The sequence below is a fragment of the Oryzias latipes genome, chromosome 2, assembly GCF_002234675.1.
Source record: "Oryzias latipes chromosome 2, ASM223467v1".
In the NCBI taxonomy this organism is placed as follows: Eukaryota; Metazoa; Chordata; class Actinopteri; order Beloniformes; family Adrianichthyidae; genus Oryzias; species Oryzias latipes.
The window spans coordinates 5,711,575-5,727,613 of NC_019860.2; the positions used below are offsets into that span (position 1 = coordinate 5,711,575).

The 16,039-nt window shown below is 46.2% G+C and overlaps 4 protein-coding genes and 1 long non-coding RNA gene across 7 annotated transcripts in view; 3 read left to right on the forward strand and 2 right to left on the reverse strand.

The window, feature by feature from the left end:
• The window catches only part of LOC101172629 (zinc finger protein 436-like), a 1,005,429-nt gene that overhangs the window by 753,391 nt on the left and 235,999 nt on the right, over nucleotides 1-16,039 (reverse strand). The window lies entirely within an intron of this gene.
• LOC110016657 (zinc finger protein 502-like) overlaps nucleotides 1-16,039 on the forward strand; it is a 970,715-nt gene that overhangs the window by 662,869 nt on the left and 291,807 nt on the right. The window lies entirely within an intron of this gene.
• Nucleotides 1-16,039, forward strand: part of LOC105355262 (NACHT, LRR and PYD domains-containing protein 12) — a 517,064-nt gene that overhangs the window by 110,348 nt on the left and 390,677 nt on the right. The gene's annotated exons all lie outside the window — the stretch shown is intronic.
• LOC101163712 (transposon Tf2-1 polyprotein) lies at nucleotides 279-7,433 on the forward strand. Its single transcript, XM_023949621.1, has 4 exons — nucleotides 279-462; nucleotides 3,033-3,580; nucleotides 3,885-3,995; nucleotides 4,324-7,433. The coding sequence occupies exons 1-4, from the start codon at nucleotides 279-281 to the stop codon at nucleotides 7,348-7,350; spliced, it is 3,870 nt and encodes a 1,289-aa protein (XP_023805389.1). The 3' UTR covers nucleotides 7,351-7,433.
• Nucleotides 11,615-13,715, reverse strand: LOC110014655. The gene is made up of 2 exons (XR_002289644.2): nucleotides 11,871-13,715; nucleotides 11,615-11,781 (listed from the first exon to the last, which is right to left on the reverse strand). It is a non-coding gene; the product is annotated as an uncharacterized LOC110014655 (long non-coding RNA).

The following is a 16,039-nucleotide window of genomic DNA, read 5'->3' on the forward strand; positions in this document are numbered from 1 at the left end:
TAGTGATCTGCGTCCCACTCCTGAGGTTCCAAGTCTTCTCAGGTCACTACTGAGTGTTGGAGCCCAAACCCTGAGCAGAGGTGAGCCCAACTGTCTGCAGAATATCCCAGTCAACCTGAGCAAAGCATCAGAAGTATCAGCTTCTGTGAGTATGTAGAGTTACAATGGAGTTAAAACAGCTTTTTCATTTTCCCTTGTAGTCTCCAACTTGACCAGAGAAGAGCCCACACTGCATTTTACTGTCAGTCCACAGTCAACCGATCAAGTCTTTGTCCACCATGTGGAAAATTACTGACAAACTTTACTGGAAGACCTGGGAGGGATCTCTTCCGAGCGGAGCTGTTCATATCAAGAACGACTACTACAATCGCATCGACTATGTGAGCAAGCCCTCAGGTCGAGGCGATTGTGGTTTCTACACAGAAAGTAAGGGTCAGTACTGCTACTATGCATTGGGTGACCGTGAGCTGACATCTTCCTCATTTCTCATCCTTGTGAATGAAGATGATTTTGAAGATCTTGTTTGGAAAAAAGACTCAAATGGTCAGGTACCTTAAAATGCTGTGGAGTCTGATAATGGATTATACGTAGGAAAGAACAAGTATGGCCTAGGGAAGGTGCACCCAGTACACCATAGCCTTTTTATACCCTGCAACGGTCGTGAATATTGGTACCACGACTACGAGGTCCTGACCTACAACACTGACGTGAAAAGTGATGCTCTCTCTTATGTTCAGTACCAAATAGATAAAGCTGAAACTGAACACCTCTTTCCAGAAACAATTACAAAATTGGAATGTGTCAACGACAATAGCACTGAGATGACAGTAAAGCGTACCATTGTGGGGACAGTTGTAAATAAGTCAAAATGGGATTTCACTATTTCTAATACTTCACATGCTGAAATGACCGTTTCTAGTAAAATCCCATCTATTTGTGACATGAGCGTCACATTTGGTGCTGAGGAGACATTCACAACTTCGAAAGGAGGCTCCAGGAAAGAGGAGAAACAATTGTCTGAGGAGGTCACTGTCAAAAGTCTTATCAAAACAGAAATTACATATCATGATGGTGGTCAGTAAGTGCAAGCTCGACATTCCCTTCACTGCACGCCTCACTCGCACTTACAATAATGGAATGGTCAGGTCAACAAACATCAGTGGTACCTACAGAGGTGCCTGTGTGAGTGAAGTTAAGGTTGAGGTTAAAGAGGTTTAGTGACCTCATCCTTCAGTCTGAAGTGGCTAGCAGAGTATTGAGGGACAGAAACAAACAGATTCAGCTTGAAGCCTTAAACCTACCTGTACCTCAGGCCTTGGCTCTTTGGAAGGAACTCCATGTGAATGTGTTTACAACAGCTGAATTGGACCTCTGTCTTGGACATCTGCTTTTCAGAACCAGGTAGATATTCTCAAACATATAAACTAAATGTAATCCAAGAACATTTATGCTTCTGGAACTAAATTCTAGAAAGTTTAGAGGGAGTTTCTCGTGGGTCAGCTCAGCTGCTTCTTACTTTTTGTTCATGTCAAGGTTTTCTTTGCTGCAAACAAAACTCTGACTTTGGTATTTTTTCTCTAATTTAGGACATTTTCAATGTTTGCCCTAAAGGTTGTGGCTCTTACTTGTGTATTTGTGATCATTTGCTCCAACACAATAAAAAATGAGCAACTTTTCTTTTCTTTTGTCTTTATCTGGAAACACTGTTAAAACATGGATGATCAGTGTCCTGTCAAGAAATATAGTGTGTGTGGAATTATTTTCTTTGCATGTCTGCTTCACATTGATACTTTTTTGAAACTCATGACTTTGTTAATATAAGAGTCTATCTTCTTTTCATACTGAATAAAGATCAACTTCAAGTGTGTGAGTTTATTTTTGTTTCTGAGACTTCCTTTGCCACTGAAATTCCTTTTTTTCACTTTTGTCTGTTAGATATTTCACTACAAGTAGTTGAAGAGTTTAAGCATTTTGCAGTTTTAGTCCAAACGGTTAAAGGAAAACATTCCTGAATCCCAAATTGATGGCTGCAGGAAGATGGAGTCACTGCAACGCTCTATCTGAATCGATTTATAAGCTTACTTTGAACAATTTCACACAGAGAGACTTGACACTAGCTGAAGCTGTTGCAGAGAAGTGGAGCAGAAGAGGACAGTTCAGAAGATCTGAATGTTCTTTCTCCTGGAGGAAAGCTGCAGCCAAACTGTGAGACTTATGCTATGTACACACCACGCATTTGATGTGTGTTTAAGAGCATTTGTGATTGACAGATTGATCACAAACTGATAGTAAACTGAAAGTATGTGGATCTTCCAGATCTGTAAGAGCTTCCAGGAAAAACTCTGACAGATTCCAACAGTGAGAAACAGTTGACCATTCAATCCCTTGAAACAGACTTCATGACATGGTTGGAATTACCTTGGACAGCTCTTAGTGTCACGGTTCCTCCGGCTGCTACTCCTCCCCTCCCTGCTCCTTCATTGGAACCAGCTGACCTGCATCATCTCATCACCTGGCAGACCTTCTTAAGGAGATCCATCCCAGTATACTACGCCAGTCCGTTATACTCACTCCGGTGATCACGCCTGGCCTCAAGTTAAGTTACTCTCGCTTTAGTAATCCTAGCTTGTACTTACCGTCTGTCTCACGTCTTCAGGTCTTCACTCCATTGGTCACGCTGGTTCCTCGCTCCACGCTGATTACATCATCCTCGACGTCCTCGCCTTGCCTCAAGCTGGTTACGCTGTCCTCAGCGTTCACGCCTCGCCTCAAGCTGATTACGCTGTCCTCAGCGTCCACGTCTCGCCTCAAGCCGGTCACGCCGCCCTCGGCGCTCCACCACGTCACGGACTGTGAACGCCGTCCTCGGCGCTCCACCTCGCCACAGCAGTTTCCTGCATCCACGACGTCCCCTGACTTCTATAATTAAAACATCCTGTTAAATACAACGCCTTCCTGAGTTTCTTCCGGGTTCCAGCATCTGGGTCTCCCTAGTAGTCCGATCATGACAGAACGGACTGGCCATTACCCAGACCCAGCTGACCCGGAGGGACTCCGCTTGGCCGTCACTCACCAAGGCATCGCTCTGGGACGGCAAGCTGAATCCCTCAACCAGATGGCCGCCGCCCAGCAGGATCTTTTCCGTCGCTTGGACGGTATTTCTCTGGCTCTGACGGATTTAACCTCCCGAGGACCTACTAACGCCTCAGCCAGCAACACGGGTTCCGCCACCGGAAGCCCGGGCCCCGCTGCAGACAAAGCAGCTCACGAAAACATCCGGCTCCTTCCTGAGCCTTTCCTGGGTGACGTAGGAGCCTGCGGGGGATTCCTCCTGCAATGTCGTTTGATCTTCCAGCAGGCACCTCGGCACTATCATGCAGACCACAGCAAAATCACCCTTATAGTGAACTCTCTCCGGGGTAAAGCGCTTCAATGGGCTCAGGCTTACCTGACCGCTAATCCCATCTCTCAAGTTCCTTTCGAACGCTTTTTAGGCGAGTTCCGGCTGGTTTTCGACCAACCCCGCAAGGAGGAGGAGGCCACCCGCCGACTGCTAGCCCTCAAACAACGCCACAGATCCGTGAGTGACCATCTAATAGACTTTCGGATTCTAGCTGTGGAGGCGGGTTGGCCGGATATAGCCCTTAAAGGGGTGTTCTACCAATCCCTTAATGACTCGATTAAAGACCATTTATGTACGCAACCCGAGGCTAGCTCTTTTGAAGAGCTCGTCACCGCGGCCTTGCGGTCCGACGTGCGTCTCCGTGAACGTCATGCTGAGCGCCCCCGTCAAGACAAGAGACTCCTTACCAGTGCTTCTCCTCCATTCCCTGCTGCTAACTATGTTCATGTTATGTCTCACGATTCTGTCGGACTCTCCACAGAGGAACCGATGCAGATTGGACATTCTAAGCTCACCCCTGAGGAGCGGCAGAGACGAAGAGATGAGGGGGCGTGTTTCTATTGCGGCCAGACCGGTCACCTCGTTCATCAATGTAAGCTTCGTTTAAACTCCCGAACCCCCCGTTAGAAGGCAGGCCACGGGCGGGTCAATCTTCTCTCTCTACCGAGAGACCTTTTCTTTATTTACCTGTCAAGTTAAGTTTTTCTTCTAGTGTTTTTGAAGGTAGAGCCCTTATCGACTCTGGAGCTGAGCAGAGTTTCATTGATGACTGTCTTGTTTCTGAGCTTAACATTCCCACAGAACCTTTGGATATCCCTGTCAGGGCGGCCGGATTGGGTGGTCAGGTCCTCACTCACATAACCCACCGTACTAAGGCCGTTCGTCTCGTCACGTCTGGTAATCATCACGAACTCATTCAGTTTTACATTACCAAGACCCCCCAGTCTCCCATCATTCTAGGGTTCCCCTGGCTTCGCGCTCACAACCCCCAGTTCGATTGGGTTAATCTCCACGTTACCAACTGGAGCACTACCTGCATGGCTAATTGTCTTCGTTCCGCCATACCCTCGGTTTCTCCTCGTTGTGATCCAGATCCTGAGGAGATCGATCTTTCTAGGGTTCCTCCGTGCTACCACGATCTTGGGGCTGTTTTCAGTAAGACCAGGGCTGGTTCCCTTCCTCCCCACAGGCCGTACGACTGTTCCATCGAACTAGTTAAAGGCGCTACGCTGCCTAAGAGGAGGCTATTTAATTTATCAGGCCCTGAGAAACTGTCAATGGAAAAATATATCCAGGAAGCCCTCTCGGCTGGTCATATTCGCCCCTCATCTTCTCCGGTCGGTGCGGGGTTCTTCTTCGTCCAGAAGAAGGACAGAACTTTGCGCCCATGCATTGATTACCGCGACCTCAATCAAATTACTGTTAAAAATAAATATTCCCTTCCGCTTATTGACTCTGCTCTACATTCTGTTCAGGACGCTCGAGTCTTTTCCAAGTTGGACCTCCGTAACGCTTATTATTTGGTTCGCATGAGGGAGGGGGACGAGTGGAAGACCGCCTTTAACACCCCACTCGGTCATTTCGAGTATTTGGTGATGCCTTTTGGGCTCACCAACGCTCCTGCTACCTTCCAGAATCTCGTTAACGATGTTCTTCGTGATTTTTTGAACCGCTTCGTCTTTGTTTACCTTGACGACATCCTTATTTATTCACGCGATCTGGATGAACACACCCACCATGTCCGCCAGGTTCTCTCACGGCTTTTAGAGAACCGACTATATGTTAAAGCCGAAAAGTGCGAGTTTCATGTACCCACCATTTCATTTCTGGGTTTCATCATTGACTCTGGTAACATTCGCCCCGATCCGGCCAAGATCGCGGCCGTCACCAGCTGGGAACCTCCCACTTCCCGTAAACAACTTCAGAGGTTCCTCGGCTTCGCAAATTTCTACCGTCGCTTCATAAGGAACTATAGCAGCATTGCCGCTCCGTTGACTCAACTCACCTCCGTTACTAAACCGTTTCTCTGGACCCCCGAAGCTCAATCCGCATTCACTAGACTTAAGCACCTCTTTACTTCCGCTCCCATTCTATCACAGCCTGATCCTCTCCGACAGTTCGTTGTCGAGGTCGACGCTTCCGATTCTGGTGTGGGAGCGATTCTTTCCCAACGGGAGGTTGGCTCGGGGAAACTGAAACCATGTGCGTTCTTCTCTAGGAAGCTTTCTACGGCGGAGAGAAATTATGACGTCGGTAACCGCGAACTCCTCGCCATTAAACTCGCTCTGGAGGAATGGCGTCACTGGCTCGAGGGGGCTGAACATCCGTTCATCGTTTGGACGGATCATAAAAATCTCGCCTACCTACGTACAGCTAAACGCCTTAATTCACGTCAGGCCCGTTGGTGCCTTTTTTTTGACAGGTTTGATTTCACTATCACCTACCGGCCGGGTAGCAGGAACATTAAACCAGACGCCCTCTCACGTTTATTTTGTTCAGGGGATGACCAGGACAGCTCTCCCATTATTCCCCCCACATGTATTGTGGGTAATTTGACATGGGACATTGAGAGCAGGGTCATCCAAGCTCAGGGAGAGGAACCTGACCATCCTCCGGCCCCCCCTGGAACTCTTTACGTCCCCTCCTCCCTCCGCTCGGATGTCCTGGTTTGGGGGCACACGTCGCGTATTGCTTGCCATGGCGGCATTCATAGAACCCTGAGGCTCGTGCAACGTAGATTTTTCTGGCCTTCCATGGCTCGGGACGTGAGGGAATTCGTTGCGGCTTGCGACGTCTGCGCCCGCTCTAAGTCTTCCAACTCGCCGCCTGCTGGTCTCCTCCATCCTTTACCTGTTCCGCAGCGGCCCTGGTCCCATCTCGCCATGGACTTCATCACTGGGTTGCCGGCCTCTCAGGATAACACCGTCATTCTTACAGTTGTCGACCGTTTTTCCAAGGCTGCCCATTTCATTCCCCTTCCCAAGCTGCCCACGGCCACCGAGATGGCTGACGTCTTGGTTCGAGAGGTATTCAGGCATCACGGCATCCCCAGTGATATTGTCTCCGACCGCGGGCCCCAGTTCATATCCCAGGTCTGGCGGGCTTTCTGTTCTGCTCTGGGTGCCACGGTTAGCCTCACATCCGGTCATCATCCCCAGTCAAATGGGCAAGCGGAGCGTGCAAACCAGGAGCTCGAGGCCGCCCTCCGTTGTGTGGCCGCCCAAAACCCCTCCAACTGGTCTTCATTCCTGGCATGGATCGAGTACGCCCACAACAGCCATCCGTCTGCTGCTACCGGTATGTCCCCGTTTGAAGCGTCCCTCGGATACTCTCCACCCTTGTTCCCCTCCCAGGAGCTGGACTTGGCGGTCCCGTCGGTTCAGCATCACCTGCGACACGCCCAGCGTATATGGACTCAGGCCAGGGCCGCTCTCCTGCGCACTAGAGAGAGGAACTGCAGGATCGCTAATCGCCACAGGGTGGAGAGCCCCGCCTACCAACCGGGACAGAGGGTTTGGCTGTCTTCACGGGACATACCGCTCCAGACCACCTCCCGTAAACTGGCTCCACGCTACATTGGACCTTACCCTGTCGAGAGGGTCATAAACCCCTCCTGTGTGCGGCTGCGGCTCCCGGCGGCGCTTAAGGTGCACCCCACGTTTCATGTCTCGCAGCTTAAGCCTGTCCAGGAGAGTCCTTTGTGCCCGCCGTCCGCTTCCCCACCGCCCGCCCGGGTCATCGACGGCGCTCCTGCCTACACCGCCAGCAAGGTGTTGGACGTCCGCCGCCGGGGGCGCGGTTTCCAGTTTCTGGTGGACTGGGAGGGTTACGGTCCGGAGGAGCGCTCATGGATCTCCCGCTCCCTCATTCTGGACCGTACCCTCATTGACGATTTCTTTCGGGACCACCCTGATCGTCGTCCGGGACCGCCTGGGGGCGGTCGTTGAGGGGGGGGTACTGTCACGGTTCCTCCGGCTGCTACTCCTCCCCTCCCTGCTCCTTCATTGGAACCAGCTGACCTGCATCATCTCATCACCTGGCAGACCTTCTTAAGGAGATCCATCCCAGTATACTACGCCAGTCCGTTATACTCACTCCGGTGATCACGCCTGGCCTCAAGTTAAGTTACTCTCGCTTTAGTAATCCTAGCTTGTACTTACCGTCTGTCTCACGTCTTCAGGTCTTCACTCCATTGGTCACGCTGGTTCCTCGCTCCACGCTGATTACATCATCCTCGACGTCCTCGCCTTGCCTCAAGCTGGTTACGCTGTCCTCAGCGTTCACGCCTCGCCTCAAGCTGATTACGCTGTCCTCAGCGTCCACGTCTCGCCTCAAGCCGGTCACGCCGCCCTCGGCGCTCCACCACGTCACGGACTGTGAACGCCGTCCTCGGCGCTCCACCTCGCCACAGCAGTTTCCTGCATCCACGACGTCCCCTGACTTCTATAATTAAAACATCCTGTTAAATACAACGTAGTCCGATCATGACACTTAGTTGGTTTAAATCTTTCCTCACAGAGATTTTATTGTTAATCTAAATGATTTTTCATCTGAAAGGTATAAACTTACATGTGGGGTGCCCCAAGGCTCCATCCTGGGTCCCACACTTTTCAATCTTTACATGCTTCCACTTGGTGATGTCATCCGGAGACACGGCATTAACTTTCATAGCTACGCTGATGACACTCAACTTTATGTTGCTGTGTCTCCTGATGACACTGGACCCGTGGACAGCCTTTTAAATTGTATTTTAGATATTAAAATGTGGATGGGAGGGAACTTTTTGCAGCTCAACCAAGACAAGACTGAAGTCTTGGTAATCGGTTCTGACGCTGAGAGAGATAGGGTCCAATCTTATCTGTCAACCAATTCTATGACTACACGTGACACAGCAAGGAACCTTGCTGTGATTTTAGATGCAGATCTTAGCTTTGAAAAACATGTGAATCAAGTAACTAAAACTGCATTTTACCATCTAAGGAATATCGCCCAGGTGAGACCCTTTCTCTCTAGAGCCAGTGCTGAAATCTTAATTCATGCTTTTATTACATCAAGGATAGATTATTGTAATGCACTCCTTTCTGGTGTAAAGAAAACCACTATCAATCACGTGCAGCTAGTCCAGAACTCTGCTACACGCCTTTTAACAAGAACCAGGAAGATGGAGCACATTACGCCAATCTTAAAATCTATGCACTGGCTCCCCGTCAGATTCCAGGAAAAACACAGACAGATTCCAACAGAGAGAAACAGTTGACCATTCAATCCCTTTAAACAGACTTCATGACATGGTAGGAATTACTGGGAAAGCTTTTAGTTGGTTTAAACCTTTCCTCACAAACAGAGATTTTATTGTTAATCTAAATGATTTTTCATCTGAAAGGCATAAACTGACTTGAGGGGTGCCCCAAGGCTCCATCCTGGGTCCCACACTTCAATCTTTACATTCTTCCGCTTAGTGATGTCATCAGGCATTAACTTTCATAGCTATGCTGATGACACTCAACTGTATGTTGCTGTGTCTCCTGATGAAACTGGACTGTTATCTGTCAACCCACTCTATGACTACATGTGACACAGTAAGGAACCTCGGTGTGATTTCTAGATGCAGATCTTAGCTTTGACCAGCATGTGAATCAACTAACTAAATCTGCATTTTACCATCTAAGGAATATTGCCCGAGTGAGACCCTTTCTCTCTAGAGGCAGTGCTGAAATCTTAATCCATCAAGAATAGGTTACTGTTTTCTGTTGTAAAGAAAACCACTCTCAATTGTGTGCAGCTAGTCCAGAACTCTACTGCATGCCTGTTAACAAGAACCAGGAAGATGGAGCACATTACGCCGATCTTAAAATCTTTGCACTGGCTCCCCGTCAGCTTCAGGGTTGATTTTAAGATTCTTTTAATAGTTTTTAAGAGTGTCCATGGTCTTAATCCTTCTTTTATATCCAACTTCCTTTTAACGTATGAACCTCCTGGAGCCCTTCGGTCCTCAGGTGCAGGCCTGCTGATGGTCCCCATTCTCAGGACAAAAATCCACGGCGAGGCCACATTTAGATACTATGGGCCTCGTCTGTGGAATAGTCTGCCTGAAAATGTGAGGGCCTCATCCACTGTGGAGGTTTTTAAAAAGAAACGAAAGACACACCTTTTTAAATTAGCTTTTAATTAGATTTTATGTATTTTTATGTTTTATTACATAATTTTAGCATTTTAATTGTTTAATCTATTTTTTTACTCTTATATTTTATTCCATATATATATATTATTCATTTTTTTATGTTTTATGATGTTTAATCACATAATTTTATCATTTTATTTGCTTAATCTAGAATTTTTTTTCATGTATTTTATGAAATTTTATCATATACATATCTATGTAATCTAGGAATTTTACTTGTATAGTTTTTATATTTTAACACCTATTTATTTTATTTCAAATTAGAATGTTTACGAGTGTTTTTTCGCCCTCAGCTGGGGTGTTTGGGTCTATACTGACACCCCTGCCAATAGGACAGGGCAGACGGTGCCTTCTGACTTCTCTCTATTTATTTACCTATTTATTTATTTATTTCACTGGTGTTTGTCTTTGTGTATTTTATTGTGCGGGGATAATTTAATGTAATTTATTGTATGGATAGTGGTTGGTCTCTGCAACCAAAGCAAAGAAGCAACCAGAGAACAGAAGCACAGAGCTGAAGCAAATATCCCAGAACGTTTGCTTTGGGAGTTTGATCCGCTTCAAGACAAAGTCCCACATGAAAGAGATCAAAGTGAGCTAACCAAGCGCTTCATCCAAGAGAAGCAGCTCCAAAGCACAAAGACTCCGTCTGGTTGCAGGAACTCTGGGAAAGAAGGAGCAGGAGGAAGTCCTGCAGGAATCTCTGCAGGAAACATCAGCTTGGAAAGAAGAGCTGACTCAGCTGAAACATCAGCTAACATGTCAGCAGTCTGTGGCTGAGACCAAGTCAACACTTCTGCAGAGAGAGACAGAGAGAGAGAGAGAGAGAGAGCTGGAAGCTGCTGTCAGTGCAGAGAAAAGCAGGACAGCTGAAGCTCCCAGACTCTCAGCCCAACAGCTGAAGGAGTCCTCTGGACTCCAAGCTGATCTGCTCCCAATCCAAGAACATGTCCAGAAGGACAAAGACTCCTCCCAACCTCCCTCCCTCCCACCTCTTGACTGACTGACACCACAGAGGGAGGCAACAGTCCCATGGAGACCAGCTCTGATGGAGAACCACAAGAACCTGGAAGGAGAACGGCAGCAGTGAACGGCAGCAAGAACAGTCCTCCCTTTTGGGGGAGATCTCCTCACTCACAGAGACCCTCAAGAAAAAGGAGGAGGAGGAGAAAATGATGCTTTCAAAGACCTTGATGGACACATTCAATCAGATCAAAGAGGAGATGGAAAACCTGCAGAAACCAAAACCCAAGAAGAAATCTGGGATGCAGAGATTCCTTCAGTTTTTCCAAAGATCTGAAAGACAGAATTGATTCAAACTGGATTGATTTTGGTTCTTTGCGTTTTTCTACATTTGACACAAACCAAAGTGGGAGGAGTCATCTTTATGAAGTCCATCAGAATCCTAGAAAGAAGTTCTAGATCATATATATCTATACATCCTTGATTCTAAATGATGGATCTAAAGTTGAAAAGAAGTCAAAGTGCTGACTCAGCACAGATCAAAGGAGACACAGATGATTTCCTGGAATGAAGAAAACATCAAACATCATGATGTGATCTGGAACTGAGCTGTTCTTCAGAAGATCCTCCCAAACATGGAAACTGTTGCTGCAACACGTGAAGGTTTGGTTCTGTTGCTAGTGAGATCTGATGGAACCAGACTTCTGTCAGCTGGAACTGGGGCTTCTTCCAGACCATGTGACCTCATGGACAAAGTTCCAACATGGTTTCAATGAAATGTGGAGGTTTTCCAGGAAACGTTGCTGCAGTTCCTCCGTCTCATCAAATGAGAGATTTCTCTGCAGTAAAGAAGAAAATCTTCAAGAACAGCTTCAAGCTGTAGAAGCTGCAGAAAAACTGTTTCCATCATTCTGAGGACATTTCTTTAGGCTTGTAGATGCAGTTACAAAGAACAGCCAGCAGGTGTTTCCCTGTGGGAGTCTCTGGAGTTGAAAAATGACTTTTCTTTGGTGAAATTCAGTCATTTTAATGAAAGACAAACAGGAAGACAAATACTTGTTCTTCTAATATTGGATCCAAATGTTTTTATTAAAGAATCTACTGACTGATGAAGGTCAGAGGGCGTAGCTCCATCAGGATGAAGGTGCTGCTTGGATTCTGGCTGGATGTCCGTCTGTCCTCAGTCCCTTCATGGCTGATGCTTCTCTTCTGCTGATGCTTCTGCAGGATGAAGCTCTGACAAATGTTGTCATGGCGTTGGATCTAAATCTAAGCCAACATTTCTCAACTATATGTACGCAGGAAGAAAGGACTCAGACTCACTTTGTATCTTTTCTTGAGAGAGAGCAGACAGAAAACGCAATTTTCCAGCTTGCTCTGAGTTTACAAAGGTCTCCCTCCTCATTTTTATTAATAACTAGGCGTTTCACTAAATCCAAATGTCTTAGGTCTGCTTCTAAGGGGTGGGGGAAGTAAAAACAACGCAAAGCAGCCCACACAGGTCAAGAAGCTAATCTAAACACCATCTTTAAAACACAACTGCTCCTATGGGATATCACCTTGTTGTTGTTGACCTCTTAGCGCACATCTCCTACAGATGAAAGGTGAACAGCTGTCACCGGGTCAAGGCGAGACAGCTGTGCTGGGTCATCCCCTGTTTTCCTGAGAACCAGTTTTGCAGAAAAGCGGTATACACACTCACACTTTGCCATATATGATCACACGTTCAAAGGTTCAGAGCACCGTATTTTCACAACCATAAGGTGCACTTAAATGTCTTACATTTTCTCCAAACTTTTGGGGTTTCCCAATGAGGTGGTGCGCCTAATGTGTAGTTGTGGGGCGTAGCAGAGGACAGCGTGAGAACGGGGAAAGGAAGTGTGAGCTTGAACAGCACTGTGTAACAACCGCACTGCACTGCATTGAGATTGATCAATGTCCTTTCCGACATCAAAGCCTATTTATTTTCAACACACTCAAACAGCGTAACAACATGCACCTCACTTCTCTTTATAGCTCTCTCACTTATGGTGAGGGATTCCACAAACACAAGTTTCATGAGTCTTAGTGGCTATAGGCGGGGTTGACCCCCAGGTCATCATACTTGTTTACAACATGGCTGACGCACAGCTTAAACTGCAGCTATCAGCTACCAGGAGGAAAATGAGGGCAACTGCAGAGAATTCATGAGGAATGAATCCACGGTTTACAAGTGGAGGAAGCTGGAAAACAAACTCCGACAAGTCAAGAAAACGCAGCTGAATTCCCGTGGAAAAAAGGCGACGCCGATGGATTAACGATCAGTTATCAGCTTGGAGAAGCTTCTCTGCCATCACCGCATTCGACTAAGAGCAGTAATACTTACAGGAAGTGTTTTACTTTCGTTTTATGAAACACTGTCATCTTTCCAATCAGGCAAGGATTACAATACTGTAGCAACTTCCAGCGGATTACAATTAAAAGCTGTTCATCTACCGCTCATAAACAGTAAAAAGAGTGCAGACAAACTCCTCCAGCACAGGCCACCAACATGGACGGGGAGCCCCTGTCTTCCGACATCCCAGTGAATCATAATGTCGAAAAGAATTGGACCAGCACTGTAGCGATACCTACAACCGGGCAGAAACATTGGCTTTTATTGTAGTGGGAAGCAGCACTGGAGGCATAGACTGCCACACTTTGTGAATGGATTGTAAAAGCTTGGGCTAACGTGCCACTGCTTTCTTCATTTTCTCTAAAAGAACGGAGACGGGATCTTTTATTAACCCTATCTGGAGGCTCTGATGGTCCGAACTGGGACGTGAACCCCGAAGGAAGATCCGACTTTGGCCCTGGAGAAGGTCTCCCCCGCAGAGAGATTGTCATCACAGAAAGGTTCAACATTAGCGTGCATGTTTTACCGGTATGTTTTGACGTGCCCGTTCCTTAATACCCGGTGCGCCTTTTGTATGTATCAAATACTGAAAAATCACCCATAACTGAGATAGCGCCCTATAACCCAGTGCGCCCTATGGTTGTGAAAATACGGTAAATGTGAGATAATTTATGTACAATTATTCCAACACATGGTAACACACACATAATGTACATCGTCTTAGCAAAAGCTACAACCATAGTGAATCCATTCAAGATGTAGCACTAATAAATCAAAACAATTCATTTCTATTTGCAGGTTGTGAAGGAATTTGTTTTATTATTATCATTGCTTAAATGTATTTGGTTAAATGTATGTTTAAATGTTAACTCAGATTGACCTTTTTACCTCTTCTGAAAACAGTTGTGTGTTTGTTCATCTGCTTCTCATCCCCCACCCAGGATGAGGGGTTTACGACACACTGTCCTCAGCTGATAAGGGATACTGTTTGAACTTAGAATCCAACCAAAAGGGTCATTTGACGACACCCCCTAATGAACTTTTTGTCTTTGTCTTGAATTGTTACCTCCCACTTGTGTTCTTAATAAAAGCAGCACAGGGAGGGGCAGACCTTTGAGAAGAGAAACGTGGTGGACCTTTTCCAACACATTTGCTCCTCTCCCTCGTGCATGAGAAACTTGATTCTTGTTGTGGTTTGTTGTTTATAATTGTGTTTTCTTTAATGTCTAGATGCATTTATCTGACATTCTTTGGTCCTTCGAGCCGGATGACAACATATCTGCGTCCTTGGGGGAGGATCATGCCGATTGAAGTCTGTGCACAGCCCGTGAGACTAGGTCTCCGGAGGAAAGTCCGTCGTAGTGAATTCTACGCCGGCCAATCGACTGGTCTGATCCCTGGGTCCAGATTGACGTTATTCGTTAACCAGTCAGGCCACAACGACAAGGCAAGTAAAGCGCTTTTTCAGGGGTTCGAGTCCCCGAAGTGGCCCAGAATTCTGAGGGACAGGTTCAAGTCCTGTTGCCTAAAACACGTGTGGGTTTGGAGTCCCGGAAAAGTCCAGAATTCTGAATAAAGGTGTAGGTTCGAGTCCTGCAGCCTAAAACGCGTAAGAGGGTTCAAGTCCCTAAAAGGCCTATAAAAATTTAAAAACAAATAAAAAATAACGTTTTTTTTGGTGTGAATGTGTGTGCATGTGTGAAAGGAGTGAACTTGTTCGAAGCAGTGGGCAGCTGGAAACCTTGCGGTGTTAACACAAGGCTGCTTGTTGGAGTAGAACAAGATTTCATCTCATTAGGCTTTAGGTGAAAAGAACCCAGAGTCTAAAACGGGTTTTGCTCCTGGGAGGACCCTAAACGTGTGACCGGATCAGACAACAGGTCTGACCTAGAAGCTTGTTGCACGGGGAGTGAAATTCGGTCCTGAGAGAAATTCTCTGTTGGTTCTGATCGCACTCTGTGACTAACGTAAATAAAAAAAAAAAATGGGGGAATTCAAATAAAAAAGTTGAATTAAAATGAGATTCAAAATATATGGAAAGAGGTTCATCCAGGTTCAACTACATTCTTGATAAAATGGGATAAAAACTAGGATTTTAAGGGGAATGTACTGAATTAGTTCAAAGGTTACAAATTAAAAACAAAATAAAAACTAAAAAAGAAACAAAAAAATAGTGAAGAATTAATTTGTGCAAAACTGTGCTTAAATGAAGCAACGAAAAATAAAGAATGGCATTCAGAAAAGTAAACCTAGAGAAGCATGTCTGATTCCTAAAAAAGAAGAGGATAAATCAGTTGTGAGACTCAGACCCCTGCAACAGCTGGCTGCAGCAGGCTGCAGACCGAGCAGGAGCAGAAAGAAAGGGGGGGAGAGCAGAAACCAGCTGATTTCTCACCTCCTCCCTACCAGGGGACAAATGCTCCTCTGTTGACGGGTTTTTACCCACCAGTGACTGATTTAAATACACTAGAAAAAGGAAAAATAATGTTAGGAGGAAAAGGGAAAAAACATGAATGGAAAGAAACTTTGGGGGTTGGTTTGGAAGAAGCTGGAGAGTCATCTGAACCCAATGATTGAAGTGCCCAATCCCAGAGCTGGAGAAGATGGCCAGAGGCCTACACTTCTTGTGTTTAGGACCTGGACATTAGAGGATGTTAGGAAGGCAGTGAGGGGAGTTATCTCTCACAGGGAAAATCCACAGGATTTTCATGAGCAAATGATGGAAGTTCAGAGAGCTTATCATCTGAATGGCATTAAATGTCAGAAAGCATGTATGACTGCTATGAAAGCAGACTGGGCAAAAGTAAAGGAATCCTTTGAATGATGACGATCCACCCAGACCTCTTCTGCATAACAGTCTAAGAGTTAATTCAAAGTCTTACACTTTTAGGACAAAGAATTAGAGAAGCCTTTCCAATGAGACCTGATTATGGAAAGATTGGTCAAACTAAGCAAAAAGATGGAGAATTAGTGTTTGATTTTAGAGTCAGATTTGAAGAAGTTTTAAAGCTAATTGTGGACTCAGAGATAATGATGATGGTGCCTATAGACAGCAGCTGAAACAAGTTTTACTGCAAGCTATGAGACCAGAGATTGCAGACTAGATAAGGAAACTTTA